Source organism: Cibotium barometz, chromosome 49 (assembly GCF_041138505.1).
Source record: "Cibotium barometz isolate CiBa-2024 chromosome 49, ASM4113850v1, whole genome shotgun sequence".
Classification (NCBI taxonomy): Eukaryota; Viridiplantae; Streptophyta; class Polypodiopsida; order Cyatheales; family Cibotiaceae; genus Cibotium; species Cibotium barometz.
Genome location: NC_141094.1, coordinates 44,752,594 through 44,767,112, shown reverse-complemented (window position 1 = coordinate 44,767,112; position 14,519 = coordinate 44,752,594). Strand labels below are relative to the sequence as shown.

At 44.9% G+C, this 14,519-nt stretch overlaps 1 protein-coding gene across 6 annotated transcripts in view; it reads left to right on the top strand.

The window, feature by feature from the left end:
* Positions 1 to 13,220, top strand: part of LOC147610625 (CLP protease regulatory subunit CLPX1, mitochondrial-like) — an 82,307-nt gene extending 69,087 nt beyond the window's left edge. For all 6 annotated transcript variants that reach the window (XM_086786122.1, XM_086786125.1, XM_086786124.1 and 3 more), the window contains 5 exons: positions 10,907 to 11,011; positions 11,204 to 11,266; positions 11,372 to 11,494; positions 11,989 to 12,147; positions 12,634 to 13,220. In XM_086786122.1, coding sequence (XP_086642248.1) covers positions 10,907 to 11,011; positions 11,204 to 11,266; positions 11,372 to 11,494; positions 11,989 to 12,147; positions 12,634 to 12,708 — 525 coding nt within the window. In that variant the 3' untranslated portion in view covers positions 12,709 to 13,220. The remainder of the gene's footprint in view (positions 1 to 10,906; positions 11,012 to 11,203; positions 11,267 to 11,371; positions 11,495 to 11,988; positions 12,148 to 12,633) is intronic.
* The last annotated feature ends 1,299 nt before the right edge of the window (positions 13,221 to 14,519 follow it).

Below are 14,519 nucleotides of genomic sequence, written 5' to 3'. Positions count from 1 at the left end.
GTGCACAATGCAACATTGTTAAAGGATAATCTCCGTTCATGTACTTGCACAATACTTGACATTTCCGGGCACAAGCAGGCCCACCGGAAAGTCAATTCCAGGTACACACACAGTGTACAATCCACCCGTCCCTGGCACTACGGATCACGCCGTGCCAGTCCTAGCGGTGGTAATCCAGAAACATACACCGTGTGCAATCCACCCGTCCCTGGCACTACGAATCACGCCGTGCCAGTCCTAGCGATGGAGCACCACTACGGAGTATGCTCATCCAGAGCCCAAAGCTCATACAAGAAGATAAGAGGACCATTAGATAGCTCAATGGTGACATCCTCCCCGTCTTCTAAACAGTTGTCCGCAACTGAAAAGCTTCCAAATAGTCATGGAGAAGCTGCGGATAATCTTTGAAGTAGTCCTCATGAACCCACTTAGCATCAATGGGGAGATAGTTCTTGAACTTCACCAAATAGCGTCTCACAAGCTTGCCTGCAGGTAGCTTACGCTGTTTATGGAACACAATCTGCTCCGGTTGCAAAATCTCTTCCAACTCATCCACTTCTGGTGGATCCTCAATGATAGGAAGACTTGGTTCGGACCCACATACTTTCGTAAGAGGCTAACATGGAAAGCATTATGTATCTTCCAATGGGATGGCAATGCTAAACGAAAAGCAACTTCATTGATCTGCTCAATGACCTTGAAAGGCCCATAATACCTGGATGAGAGCTTGGGAAACATCCCCTCCTTACCAGATCTCTTACGGAGTCTAGCTTTTTCGAATTTCAGCAATACCCAATCATTTACCTTGACATCCAAATGCTTTCTATGCTGGTCTGCAGCCTTCTTATGCTTCTCTTGAGAACGGGCTATGGCTGTCCGAACCTGTGCAAAGGCAACATCCAAGTCCCTGACAAAGTCATCAGCAGCAAAAATCTCATCCTTAGTACGTAGGATGGGAGGCAATACCACTTTGCCATAAACTATCTCAAAGGGAGCCTTCCCAGTAGAAGCATGCACCGTGTTCTTGTATGCAAACTCCACAAGTGGCAAATACTTTTCCCACAAAGTCTTTTGATCAGCCACATAGCATTTGAGAAGGTCCAATACGGCTGAATTTGCTGCTTCACTTTGACCATCGGATTGAGGATGAAAAGCGGATGAAAAATTCAGCTTTGTGCCCATATTGTCAAAAAGTGCTCTCCAGAAGAGACTGGTAGTTCGAGGATCACGGTCACCCACAATAGATTTAGGCATACCATGATGCTTGAATACCTGTGTGATAAGAAAACTTTTGCCATATGATCTGCCTTGATCGTCTTCTTGACCGGCAAGAAATGAGCTTGCTTGCTAAACCGGTCAACGATAGTCCATATAGCATCATTACCTTGCTGAGTGCGAGGCAAATCCATGATGAAATCCATAGCTATACTCTCCCATGGCTGTGAGGGAATAGGCAATGGTAGAAGCAATCCAGGAGACTTCTGACGATCAAACTTGACCTTTTGGCAAGTAAGGCAAGCACGTACATAAGCCTCAATGTCCTTCCTCATCCCTGGCCAAAAGAAGTAGCGTTCAACCATATGAGTAGTAGGTAGAATACCTCTATGTCCTGCATACGGTGGAGCATGGCATTCTTCCAACACTTTTTGCCTCAAATCTGTGAGCACACAAAGGCAATTATCTTTAAGGAGATACCCATCTTTGATCACATATGATGCATGAGTATGACCAGCCACCAAATCAGCCCATAAATCTGAAAAATCAGCATCTATATGGTACTTATTTTGCATAGACGACAAGTCTCCATGAGAGGCAATAGAGATAGAAGCTACATACGGCCTTCGAGACAATGCATCGGCCACCACATTCTTGTTTCCCGGTGTATGCACAATCTGAAAATGAAACATAGAGAGGAAATTTGCCATCCGCATATGCTTCTCTGAGAGCTTAGTTTGTGTGAGAAAACACCGTAAGCTTTGGTTATCGGTCTTCACCATCAACTCTGCACCCAGAAGATAGTGCTTCCATATGGTCAATGCATGAACCACTGCCAATAGCTCCTTCTCATAGATCCCCAAAGAAAGCTCCGTATCACGCAAACGGCGGCTCTCAAATGCCACGGGGTGTCCTTCCTGGTTTAGGACAGCACCTAAACAATCTCCACATGCATCACATTCCACAAAGAATGGCTTGTGCAAGTCAGGAATGATCAACATATGATTGCATCCTTTAGTGAATAGAAAGCTTTGCTTTCCAATGAAGTCCACTGAAAGGGGACTTTCTTCTTTGTCAACTGATGAAGAGGGGCAGCAATCAAAGCAAAATGCCATATGAACCGTCTATAGTATGAGCATAACCCAAGAAAACTACGAACCTCATGCACTGACTTGAGTTCAGGCCAATTCTTGATAGCCTCAATCTTGGCGGGATCCATTCGTATGCCATCTTGAGAAACAATATGCCCAAGATAATGAATTTCGGAGAGGAAGAACTCACTCTTCTTAGCATTGATGTGAAGTCTATGCTTTCGGAGTTCTTCAAAGACTATGGCCAAATGCTTTCTGTGCTCTTCTTCACTCTTGGAATAAACCAAGATGTCATCGAAGAAAACTCCAGTGAAAGATCGATGATCTCTAAAAATCCTGTCCATCATACGGTTAAAAGTGGCAGGAGCATTTGTAAGACCGAAAGGCATAACAAGATACTCATACAAACCAAATGCTGTCCTGAAAGCGGTCTTATGCACATCCTCTGGTACTACGCGTACTTGATGATATCCACTCTTCAAATCAATCCGGCTGAAATATGCCGAGCCATCCAATCTATCCAAAATATCATCAATGCGAGGAATAGGAAACCTATTCTTGATGGTTAGCATATTTAGAGCCCGATAATCCACACACATACGATAAGAGAGATCCTTCTTCTGCACTAGAAGTACGGGAGAGCAATACGGTGAAGAGCTAGGGCGGATCAAACCTTTTTGCATGAGCTCATTGACTTGCTTCATGATCTCCTCCTGCTGTGATGCACTCACACGGTATGCCGGCCTATTTGGTGGAGAACTGCCAGGCACAAGGTCTATACGATGATCCTCCGGCCGTGGTGGTGGTAGCTCCCCTGGAAGTGAATCTGTAAAGCAATCTTCATATTGTTTCAAAAATTCCAGCCTATCACATGTGAGAGAATCAAGAGAATGATCAACATGGTCTACTCTATCACGAACAAAAATCATGTACGAGCAAAGACCCTTTCTCATGGCTTTATTTATTTGTATGTGGGATACAATAGGGATAGAATTCCCTTCCACACCGGCATCAATAACATGCTCTTTGCCCCTATGCATAAATGTGATCCGGTTGGTCTTGTAAGCCTTGCGAGGATCAAGACGGGAGTGCCAAGGCTTTCCAAGCAATACGTCACACCCATTTAATGGTGCAATGAGGAAGTTCTCATGGTCCAAATATCCCTGAAAATGCATGCGAAGCTTGCCAATAAGAGGTGTGACCTTGACTTTCTTGCCAACAAATGCACCTCCGGCCTCAATCTCCGGTCCCATGTCACCCACACTAATGCCCAATGCTGTAGCCATTTCCAATGATATGAAGTTGTCCGTGGCACAATCATCAAACATAAATAATGCGGGCTGATCTTTGAGCTGTCCCCATGCCTTGCATACCATCCTATCCAAAGCATCATGGGCTGTCCCCCCTTGTACATCGGGCACCATATGCACATTAACCTTGGTTTCCTTTGCATCCTCTTTGCCTGCTTTCTTTGGGCATTGCCGGACCATGTGATCTTTACTACCACAAGAAAAGCACTTACCGTCACGTATATATTGCACCCTTTGTTCCGGAGTAAGTCCATAGTTAGGCCTTTTGTTGGGACGCTTCTTCTCTGAGGTACTTTCAGCTTTTGGAGCTCCCTTAACTTCATTGGAGTCCCTTTTAGGTGGCTGTCCACCCTTATGCAGATTTGGGACAGCCTTGTCCTTCCCCTTTTGAGCATGTCCATCTCTATAGTTTTGCTTCAGCTTTTGCTCCAATTGCTCGGTGGCCAAAGCAGCTGAAATGAGCTGTTGTAGAGTGTGGTTTGGGTACAACTCCAAGCCCGATTGGTAAACCGGTTGGAGTCCCGATTCAAACTTTCTCTTGCGTTCCTCATCATTTACCTGCATAATAGGGGAAACTTCCAAGAGTGTTTTCCAAAACTTGGATACATAAGCATGAACTGACTCACCTTCATTCTGCTTAACCCAATCCCACTTCTTGCGGATGTTCTTTTTGGCATTAGGGGGTAAGAATTGGGCATAGAATCTAGTTTTGAATTCAGCCCAAGTGTCCACGGGAGTGCCTGAGAGCTTTTCTGCAAGCCACCAATGAGCGGCCGTGCCCTTCAAGAACATGCTGGCATGCCTCACCTTGGACTTTTCTGAAAAATCCTCATCACTAAAAGCAATGTCAAACTGGGAAACAAATGACATAGCCTTGGAAGCATCAAACTCACCATGATATGTCCCGAACTTGACGGATTTGTCCCCGGCTTTGAATTCCTTTTGCTTATGAACATGATGCTCATAATCCCCATGCTTTCTCTTGATTCCACGTTCATGTGGATCAGCCCTGGCATCCATAGATGCTCCTGCATACATAGGTGGCATAGGTGGACGTGAACCATGTGCTGTACCTGCATGCATGTGTGTAGCCCCACCACTATCTCTTGCAGCATAAGCATAATCCGGAGAGGGTGTGGAGGTGGGAGCATGAAGAAATGGCTCTTCACGGGAGAGTTCAACAGGTAAAGTAGTAGTACGGGGATGTCGGTGCTCTCTAAGCCCATGAGAAACCTGCAAAGATGAAGAATGAGGCTTGTAACGATCATCTCTAGAAGTAATGTTACCTTCATAGGCATGGCTATGCCTCCCATGTAAGGTAGAATCACGTCGGGATGTAATGGAAGGCTCCTCTTTGTGGACAGCAGATTTCAGCTTTGGAGAGGCTATCCCAGGCATGTCCACCAATGGAGATCTCTTTATAACAAGCTCCCCATCCTGGCCCTGCAATACATCACCCTTGTCCACTAAGAATGAAAGAGCTAGCTCACGAGGTTTCAGCCCTGATCCACGAGCCAAAGCTTCAAAGTCTTGAAAGACGGTTGCCTCCTTTTTCTTTGCATCTAGCACTTGTTGAATGTGTGGGTCCTCACGTAGGCTGGCCAATTCCATCTCCCTGGCATGGAGAAGCTCTCGCATACGCTGAATTTCAGCATTCATGGCACTTGGCTCTTGCTCTTGCTCCTGCATTTTCTCCTTGCCACGGGACGGCTGTCCCAACCATACATGATCACGGGCATAAGGCATCCGTCCACTTGCTTGTGTTCCACTGGAGTGCCCCTTTGAATTTGGCACTTCCTTGCTACTTGCTTGGCTAGCCATAATAAGAGTAAAGTCACTAATGGAGAGTGGTCAGGAAGCCTTTGGATCGTCTCCCAATGTAGAAAAAGGAAGAATCGTGCTCTGATACCACTGAAACGAGACCCAAGCAGGGGTCACCCCTTCCTGGACTCACTTCTCCAATTAGCACTTTAATATACACTCTTAAAAGACAATAGCACAAGACAAAAATAGCAAAAAAAAAGTAATTAACAACTCTGAGCATAGATAGATGACACCACACTGAGGCCGGAACGGCCGGCCCCCCCCCAAGGAATGATATTATTACTTGGGAGAATTTGTTACAAGTACACGGGCCCAAGGCCAGATTTCCAATAAGCAATGCACAATGAAAACAAAGTATCAAACCCGAATATGTTTGTTGATGCCGAGTCTGCAGTCACCAAGGGCTGCCCCGTCCATAGCACCTTCTAGAGTCACACTCCGCGTGCAATCCACCCGTCCCTGGCACTACGGATCACGCCGTGCCAATCCTAGCGATGGGGCACCCTCACGGAGTTGACTCGGTGAATGGAAGAGGAGTCCAGACATAGGAGGAGCAGGAGAATTCCTCGTTCTTCGCGATGAAAAATCTTCTGGAGCCACCGTACAGCCAGTAGGAAGAGTGAAACAACCTGGGTCACTTGTAGGGAATGCGTATGACCTAAATCCATGCGGATAACCCCACTGGCCTGACCTGAATCACACGTGGGAGTGAAGAGACCTGTTGCTGATATGAATCACACGTGAATGCTTGTACTGACCTGAATCACACGGGGAAGTGAAGAGGGCTCCTGCTAGCTGTTTTGAGTACACACGTGAGAGAAAAAGAGAACTGTCCAGACCTGAATCCACGCGTGGAAGTGAAAAGAGAGAAGCTGTACCATTCAGTCCATGGGAAAAGGGTTCCAAAGATGCTATACGGCCAGAATGAACAGGTAATGATGATATTGTACTTCCTGTACCTGCTGTACCTACTGTACGACCAGAATCAGCAAGAAATGAGGATAATATACCTGCTGTACTTGCTGAGTGGTTCAGTCCTCAAACAATAGTTGGAATAGGAGCTGTACGACCTGTTTCACGAGAATAATGAGTGCTCCAGCTGCTGTACGGCCTGTTTTCTCAAAATCCCAGCAAGCAGTCGTGTTTTTCTCCTCACGAATGCAAGGGAGAGGGCTGGAAGTGAGGCGCCTTCTTCCCATGCAAAGGATTGGGTGTGGCAGGTGGGGTAGGTGGCCAACCCCCACCCCACATGCTATAAAAGGGTGCCCAGGCCAAAAGAGGGTGCCCACACTTATAAAGTGTCCACCTACTTTTAATGAAGTATGAAACCTGTAAGTTATAAGGCTTATAACTTAAAACTCTTATTAAAATAAGGATTTCCCACCTGTTCACACGCCACAAAACCTGTCAGAAGACAAGGCATTCCACGGCTCACGGGAGGGCGTCCCCGACCCCTGAGCTAGACACACATGTCAGGCATGCAAACGAAACCAGTTTACGCGAAAACATTTCACAGGCAGGCAAACATGAGTGCACAATGCAACATTGTTAAAGGATAATCTCCGTTCATGTACTTGCACAATACTTGACATTTCCGGGCACAAGTAGGCCCACCGGAAAGTCAATTCCAGGTACACACACAGTGTACAATCCACCCGTCCCTGGCACTACGGATCACGCCGTGCCAGTCCTAGCGGTGGTAATCCAGAAACATACACCGTGTGCAATCCACCCGTCCCTGGCACTACGAATCACGCCGTGCCAGTCCTAGCGATGGAGCACCACTACGGAGTATGCTCATCCAAAGCCCAAAGCTCATACAAGAAGATAAGAGGACCATTAGATAGCTCAATGGTGACAGTAGAACTTCATGCCAAGAAAGGAGAATATGCGATAAAATGTGAGATGAGCGAATACGGACAGGATGAGCCGCATTCACAATGTCCCACCATGAAGCCTGCACACGTGTCCGCCCATGTGACAATCCCTCCAACTCAATCAAGTCACGAGCCATGAATACCCAGGGCTGCTGCTCCTGCAAACACATATCCTGAAAAAGCGTCCACCTACGCGCCACCATATGCAAGCGGACATCCAGTAAAGCAGCCCCTAGGCACCCTAATGCCTCAAGATGAAATTCCGTGCATACAATGAGGGCTGATTTTGTTGAATTTATTTTCAGCCCAGAAGCCAATGCAAAATTATTCCAAGCTTCCATTGCTCGATCTATATTGGCTTTTTCGGCCCTGAGAAACATAAAAGTGTCATCTGCAAGGGCTTGAGCAACCAATTGCTTGCCATGAGGGAGATGCAAACCAACCACTTCACCATGCGATGCCATAGCATCTAGGCGAGATAACATAGGATGAGTGGCAATGGCAAAGAAAAGAGGGCTAAGAGGACAGCCCTGCCGGAGAGAACGGGTGAGAGAAATATCATCCGAAAGTCCTCCATTGAGCATAATCGGCGTGATAGAGCCAGAGCCAAGTAAATGCACCAAATTAGCCATTTTGGGACCAAAGCCCATGGTTGTCATTAACTGAGAAAGGAAAGACCAGCTGACATGATCAAAAGCTTTTTCAAGATCCAGCTGCACTATCACAATCTCTTGCTTCTTTGCCTTGGCATAATCCACTCCAATTTGAACATTAAGAATATTATGCAAAATATTCCTGCCATGCACAAATCCATATTGATATGGATGAATAAGAGTAGGAAGCACCTTCTGCAAGCGATTGGCAAAAATCTTTGTAAAGATTTTATACATAATACCCATAAGTGAGATCGGGTGCCATTGAGCCAAAGAAGTAGGCGAAGGGACTTTGGGCAACAAACGAAGTATGCCCAACTTCCAATCGGCAGGCATATATCCCTCATCCCAAACCCTTTGACAAATAAGCGTCAAAGACTCTGCAAGCTGATCAGCATATTTTCGAAAAAACTCATTTGTCAAACCATCCCAACCAAGGCTCTTTCCCATGGGAAGTTTGGAGAGAACAGCTTCCACTTCCCCTTGAGTAACAGGAGCATCAAGCTGAACCGCCACATCAGGGTCAACGTGATATCGTACTTCAGCAAACAATGACTCCTTGCAGCCAGGACAGCCGGCGAGACATCCTCTCGAGGGGCAAGCAAATCTTCATAAAACCTGATGCAATGCTGAATAACCTCAGAAGGTTGAGTAACAAGGTTGCCTTGGGCATCCATCAGCCTAACAATATTCTCACGCATATGTTTTTGATGCAACTTATCATAGAAGCGATGAGATTGACAATTAGCATCCCGCAAAGCATCAAGATGTGCAAGTAGTTTAAAGCGAACATATTGTGCTTCTTGCACCCTAGATAGCTCCTTTTTCAGCCATTCTATGGCATCCACATCCATAAAGTCAGTAAACATGAACGCCTGCAAGCCCTTTAAAAGCGACTCAAGAAGAGCCACATGCTGTTTTTGTATAGAGGCATTAGCAAGACCATAATGCTGCGCCAATTTCCGAGTGTTGGTAAGGAACACTGGCCAAGCATGATAATCAGCCACGGACACTCTTGTGGAGAAATGTCGTATCAACTGAGGCATATAAACATAAAAAACTTCATGCTCCAAAAAAGTGTGATTTAAGCGCAAAGGCAAGCGTCCCAACAAGCCTTTATATGCATCCACAGGATGATAGACCATTTCAAACACAGGCGGCCAATGATCCGAGAAAACCTGTTGCTGATCAACCATCATAGTAAGAACCTCTGACAAAAAGAGATCTTGATGTAAAATATACATCCTATCCAATCTAGCATAAGTGCCCCGAAACTGTTGTGAGGCATAAGTGTAACCGCTTTCATTTGGATGCAACCAAGACCACATGTCTTGTTTTAGCGACCTTGCTGCAAAAGCTTCCCACGCCATTCTCTCCGGGCCATCCATTACAGAATGAGGCGACGTGGCTTGCTCCCTGGAGACACACATATTAAAGTGTCCCATCACAAAGTCAGGATGAGAGATTGAAAGAGCACACAAGTCATTCCACAGCAAACGGCGTGCACGAGTATTATTTGGAGCATACACCCCTAACAACCATAAAGGCGTATCATCCCAAACAATCTGTATCACTAGAAATCTTCCATGAACATCTTGAATCACAAGAGAAGGCTGAAACTGCGAACGAGCAGCAAACATAACACCTGACTGTGAAGGAGGATGTCCGTTGTAGAAAACATGAAACCCCTTATATACATAGGCTTTGCCAGCCAACTTATGCTGCTTATGTTCAACTGCACCAACCATGACAAAAAGTTGTACGCCAAAGCCTGAACTGCTTTTGGCGCGAAGAAATACCCTTTACATTCCATTGTACAATTTTCATAAGCCTTCCCAGAAAAGGAATCAACAAGGCCGTGTACTAGGCCCAGGACAATCTGCCAAATCACGAACCTTTTGAAGCATTGCATTTTTAGACATGGTATTTGTGATCTCAGACTGCCCTTGGAGTTCCGGAGCACGTGCCAAAGGGTAATGACCATCCCATGGCGAGATGACCTCACCCTTCGAACCAAACACAAGAGGCAATTGTTGTTGTGCTTCTTTTGTTAGGCGACTTCTAATAGGATAGCGTTCTACTCTATCCACCCCAAGAGCCCCTATACCCTGAGAAAGTTGGCCTCCCGGCCTCTCAATCCTGGTCTGTTGCTGGGCACCTGAACCCAAAGGGCGACGAGCATATGTATGTAAGGGCCCCTGATGAGTACGCAAAGGCCCCCGCCAAACAGCATCTGAGAAATCCCCCCGCGGGGCAACAAATCGTGTTTTTTTACCACGTACTTCCACCCATGGCTGCTCAACCTCATTCTGAACATCCACATGTACATCCATGTGCTGGGCATCATGTAAAGGAGCATCATGCTCATCTTCCACGGGCAACTGCCCATCAACGATATCCTTAGTAGCAACAACTTGTTCTTTCTTAGGACATTCGGAGACAAAGTGGCCCATCTCACCACATTTGAAACAGTGGCTAGCAAATGTATCCCACCTCAATTCATACATTAAAAGGTTGCAGCCCAGCCATATTGACACGCAAATGTCCCACAACATGCATAGACGATTTCGATTTCTCTACTTGGGAGAGTGCCAAGTCCACGTAAGCCGTTTCCTAACCATCTGGCCATATTTGGCCACCATCTAGTGTCTAAAATAGGAACTGTTGGGTCCCCGGGTGCTCACAACAACGGTGGCTACTCATATAAGGTGCCTTTATGTATAGGTGTATGAATATGTTTTTTTTTCTCCTGTGCATGTGTGTGCGCGCGTGGGGGGTGCTCCTTTCCGTGCTCCTATCCAGGGTAGCACTCTAAATAGTTGTGCCTTGTGATTATTGTCCTTTATGGAACAAGTAGAGAGCAGTGATCTTATTTTTGATACCAAAGGAGGCTTTCTCTGCAGCTTGTGAATAGTGTCCTTGTTTATATGTAACAGGTAGAGAGTAGCGATCTTATTACATTTGGATTGATACCAGAGTTTATTGGAAGGTTCCCTGTTCTTGTCAGTCTTGCAGCCTTGAATGAAGATCAACTTGTACAGGTATAGTGGAAATCCCTTGTGCTTTTTCTCACAGAAAATCTCTGTTCATTATGTAAAGTTGATAATCCTCAACATGTTTGTTTTTATCCGAGGCTTCAATCAAGAATAGATCAATCTTTACCTTGAACCTTCCAGTATGTCACGTGTTTGTTTAAAGCAAACAATTTATAATTGTGTGTCCCCCGAATGCAGGTATTGACAGAGCCCCGGAATGCTCTTGGCAAACAGTATAAGAAGATGTTTGCCATGAACCATGTGAGTTTTGCAGTCGCAAACTTGGAATTATGCAGTCTCTTACCATTTTAAGAGGGAAGGGCAAAGTACCCATCAAAATATTGATTCAGTAAGTATTTTTGACAGGTAAAACTACACTTTACTGAAGGCGCCTTACGTAAAATAGCTCAAAAGGCCATGGCTAAGAGCACTGGTGCACGTGGACTGCGCTCTATTTTGGAACAGCTTCTGATTGAAGCTATGTACGAGGTAGGATTCTTTGGAAATGTTTTTGAATGAAGGTACATGCAAACCTTGGTTTGCGGTCTAGCATTAACAAATGCGATCACATAGCCCGCACAAGCATGCATCCTACTTGTTAGAGTGCCAAGTCCACATAAGCTGTCTCCTAACCTGTTATGTTTAGGGTTAGCAAAGACGCACACAAAGCACAGTCAACTTGCAGAGGGGAGATTTATGTATGTATGTATGAATGGATGTATGTGTGGATGGATGTATGGATGTCTGTATCACCTAAAGGGTGACAAACAGTATCGAGGAAGCCAGCCCACTTGTTACTTCTTTTTGTAAGCATACAAGGATTGCCCTGGCCGGAGTTTGAGTGGGGATATATGTGTGTGGCTTATGTGGGATGATTTGTGTATGTGGTACAGGTACAACATGCATTTGTGTAATTGACTTCGTTTTTGTGTTACTGATGGGTGCAGTATTCAATGAAGTGTGTGAAAACTATTTGTTTTCAGGTTCCTGATGTTACTAGTGCATCTGAGAAAGTAGATGCTGTCGTGCTCGATGAAGAATCCGTGGGACCCCCGGATGGACAAGGGACTGGTGCAAAGATTTTACGAGGACATGGTGCCTTCGAGCGCTATCTTTGCAAGGCAAGGCAAAAGAGGGTGCAGGTATGAAATGCTGCTGTTTGCAGTCCTAGCTTTAATATGCACTCCCACCAATAGTTTATCTAATCAATACGTCGTAAGGCCTGATTTAGGTCCTAACTCCCTGCATCTCCACTTACATGATAGTGTTGATAAATGAGCCTGCACCTCGCTTGCATACATGCAGCCTTGAGGGTTGTCCTTAGCTTTAAGGCCACTTTATACGCTTGCCCGTTGGTTACTAACTTACTAATACTCTATCAGCTCAACACATCCTTAGTTGGAACCACTAAAGACATAATCGAAGGCCATAAGTTGCATCACCTATACTTACAGGATTCTTTTTAAAACCCCTTTTTTGGGCCTTCACTTTTAGATACACAAATTATTGCCTAGGTCCTCACCCTTGGGCGTTCCTCCCCTCTAATTGGCCACGTCATCCAGGGGCACAGCCTTGAAGATATATTAAATATGACTGAAATTTGCATCGCTTGTGTTTTCCATGTTCAGAAGGATATGAATGGGGGGTCCGAGGAAGGAGTAGAAACAGAACCAGACCTGCCGGCTCAAGCTGTGAGCATGTGAGGTTTTTGTATGGAGTTTCCAACTTCTCACCAACTTTGAACTGAGCGCTCTACTGCATGTACATTCGCTTGTGCTGTACATTGTGTTTTAATTAGTCTTTGGAATGCGTCGTGTGGAGGTATCACCAAGACGGTGGGTCTCTTTGGAAAGTCCACCCAACAGGAATTATTTGCACAGGAGCCCTTCTTGAATGATGAATATATTTTTATGTAATTTTATAAAAGCCTTGTACATTTGCTAATTGCATCAGGGTTGGGCTTAATCAAATGCTGGCCCCTCTTGTTGCTAATTGCATCAGAGTTGCTAATTGCATCAGAGTTGGCCTTAATCAAATGCTGGCCCCTCTTATTGCTATATTGTAACTAAAATACAGGGGCAAAGAATTATCCACCACAATCGAGAAATGTTTTATTAACCATTTGTACATAAACCATATCTTTTCCTGTGCTATGGCATAGGAAAACTATCGTGGATGGACTAACAAGTGAAAAAATCATTTGATTTTTGGATTATTGCTTGTGGGGACTTCAAATGCATTATCAACTAGTAGATGTTAGTATTGATATCACCAATGCAAATTCAAGTTCGATTGGCACTTCCTAAAGTGTGCCTTGCTTGGCCAGCAAGAAATGAGTCATGGTGCTAAGAAAGGGAACTCAACCAATAATCTTTGAGAGAGCTAAGAAAGGTTGAGTTGCACACCTTAAAACTTTGTGCTTTTGTTTCCCAATGAAGCTCAATGAATAGGTGCTCCGTTGTTTGGCTCGTTAGGTATTTTTGTGAATAGATATTTCTTATTTGGTTTCAGGAGGTGTCATTGATTCCTTGGGATCCAGTCACTACATTCATTACCTTTTAGTGCATCCACATGGTTGTGGTGCTCAATGATCAGTTTGTTGATGCGGTGAATTGAATAAGTGGCAAGTGTTTTCCTATGTTGCTCTCTATTATCTTCCAAACTAGACATCTTAGCTTTATGTTACCATCTTTGTTGTGGTTGTAGCAACATATCTTTCTTTGCATCGTTTGATGTGGGATGTGATTGCTATGAACCACCACGTTTGAGTGGCTCATTCCAATGCGTTCATTCTACTTTTTGGTTTCTCCCTCGGAATGGTTTCGATTTCAACTAGCAGCTTTAGAGAAGCAATGCAGAATCTAGTTTGCTTGATTCTAGAGGTAGAGGCACCGGAACTAATTCTTTTTGTGGTTTCTTAAGAATGGTCATGAGTTTGGCTGTAGAGGTTCCCTTAGTGGTTTTATGATTTGAATTGTGGAATGCGGTCAGGGATACGCTCAAGCATTGTCAATGGTTCATATTCGACCACTTGGTCACGTAGTGGCTCTACTTGAGCTTACATCTTCTTTGCGAGCTTTTGGGCTTGTTTTATTTGCTACTTTCCCAACAGGGGTTGGGGTACTCTTTGAGTTTCTTTGGAAGGTTTGTGTAATCGATGGGTTTCTTCTCTTTTTCTTTTGGACCTTCAGTTTTGATCCTTTAGTCTTTTTAGGGTCTATTGTAGTCTTTGGGACTTGCTTCTTAGGCTCTTTGGCTGTTGGCTTCAAGGTTGAAGCATGGTTTTTACTTCTTAGTTGCCTTGGATGCTTCGTTGGCAAATTCTCTCGTCTTGATTTGTAGTCTTGTGATGACATTAAAGGGGACTTTATGAATAAGTAGTGCTTGTATTGCAAGTTAAGGCTCATCAAAGTGGTTGATGCTTCTTCCATTGGGTGATTCACTCTGTTGGGATAATCCTTGAAAGGAGGTTCGAACCCACACTTGTACTTGTGCCTTCGTATAGAATGACACT